Below are 1,892 nucleotides of genomic sequence, written 5' to 3' on the forward strand. Positions count from 1 at the left end.
GAGAGGGAGGGAGGGGGAGAAGGGGAGAGAGAGAGGGACCCACAGAGACACAGAGGCTACTTCCAAGATAAGAAAGAGCTCAAGTAAGCATTTCTGCCTCAAACCCTGGAAGAAAGCAACTGTCTTTAAATACAATTCATGAAGACTCTGTATTTCACATCTCAATTTTTTGAAAACGGCAGATTCATAGAAACTGGCACTTTTCGTGTTTGTTTCTTTTTTTTTTTGCAATTAGCAGCAGAAGTCCCCATTCAAAAGTCCCCTACCAGCACAGGACAGAGAGAACGAGCTCCGAGGGGACAATCTGGACACGATGTGACCTGTGTCATCTGCTCAGCCACCCAGCCTGGAAAGTCTCGCCAGCCCAGAGGGCAGAGGGCAATGGATATTAAAATCTGGAACACATCACATATGACACGTTGTTCGTTACGTGAAATATTCTCGAGAATTATTCTTCCGAGGCCTTATAAACCCTGGACCACCCTGAGTATTCCTTTTTTATTGACGTAAAATCGATAGCTATCTCGACCAGGTAGACGCCTCCCCCAGCTGACACTTTGCCCTGGAACGCACACGCGAGAACAGCATCATTCTTTCATAATATTTAAACAATCGTGAACGATATGTAAATGAGCGTTAATATGCATTTAGCTCAATAACAGACTTTTACATGATTTTCTGGGTCTGCTGCACAGTACAGCCTGCTATGTCGGAAAACTGTAAGAAGCCTAAGAAGAAAACACACTGCATTTCCTGTTGGCAGTAAACGTTTCTCACTCCTTGCTTTCCGAATGATGCGATGTACTATTTCCTCTCTGTCAAGAAGCCTTTCCGTTTCCACCCCTTGCCTCTCCTCTCTCGCGATACTGTTCTATGCTTTTATTTAACCACCTTCCCCCAGGTAGGTGAGAATTTTTAACATACCTCTGGAAGTGACGCTGAATTTCCGGTCAGAGAAACTGCTTCTTCGGATTAACGGTTCACTCATCTTTTCCAGAAATAACTTAATCGTCTCCTTCTTTTCTGGACTCGTACTTGACAAATTCAGAACCTTCCCATCCACCTTCACAGTGGAATTGCTGAGCCCGAACCAATAGAAGAAATCGAATAACGCGTCGGCTTTGAATTCGTAGGCGAAGCTCAAATTTTCTCCGTTAACCACTTCGTTTCCTGGAGGGAAAAACTTCTTGACCGCCTCTTGAAAATCAAACTGAGAGAGAGAAAAGGACTCGATGAATTTCATGCATATAACAATAATGTTCCAACCCAGAATTCCAGATCATTATAAAATTATGTTACAGAAACAATGTGCGAAGTATCAATCTCATATTTCTCTCTTATTCCGATAGATGGTTTTGAACAATCGTCTTTATTTCTTGCACCCACGTCACATTCCATGGGCTGATGGAACAGATGTGGCGTCTGATGCCATTTCTAACACGTTGCCAGCACGTCGGCTCGTTTTCTTGGTCATGATACAACAGAAAACATCCACACCCGGGAGCAGCTAGGTCAGCGCTGAGCCCCAGGGACACGGCCCCACGCGAAGGTGCCCGAGCCCCCGTGTGTCGCCGCAGCTCTGGGGCCCGACTGGCTGGCAGTTACCTGAAGCCGGTAGCTTTCTCCAATCACTGAGGAAATGACGGTGTCCATCCCTTGCTCTATTTGCCTTCTTATCTTGGGGTGCCTTGTGTTCACGAGGAACGCGTACGTCCTTTCTAGAAACGAGGGAGCAGAATTCAAGAAGAAGCAGGCGACAGAAACACTTCTCAGCGTTCGACAGGGTGGCGGGTCCCGCTGTACCAGGAGATTTTACTCGATTACAGCTTCCCTCGCCGCCAAGCCTCGCCAGATTTCTAGACACGTTTCTGAGAATTTTGAGGACGTGAAGG

At 46.4% G+C, this 1,892-nt stretch overlaps 1 protein-coding gene across 1 annotated transcript in view; it reads right to left on the reverse strand.

Moving 5' to 3' along the window:
* MEDAG (mesenteric estrogen dependent adipogenesis) overlaps window positions 1–1,892 on the reverse strand; it is a 14,186-nt gene that overhangs the window by 1,992 nt on the left and 10,302 nt on the right. Inside the window, exons 3-4 of the mRNA XM_011360192.2 lie at window positions 1,606–1,718; window positions 925–1,210 (exon numbers count right to left, since the gene is read on the reverse strand). Of these exons, the coding sequence (XP_011358494.1) occupies window positions 925–1,210; window positions 1,606–1,718 (399 nt within the window). The remainder of the gene's footprint in view (window positions 1–924; window positions 1,211–1,605; window positions 1,719–1,892) is intronic.

Source organism: Pteropus vampyrus, unplaced genomic scaffold (assembly GCF_000151845.1).
Source record: "Pteropus vampyrus isolate Shadow unplaced genomic scaffold, Pvam_2.0 Scaffold52, whole genome shotgun sequence".
Lineage (NCBI taxonomy): Eukaryota > Metazoa > Chordata > Mammalia > Chiroptera > Pteropodidae > Pteropus > Pteropus vampyrus.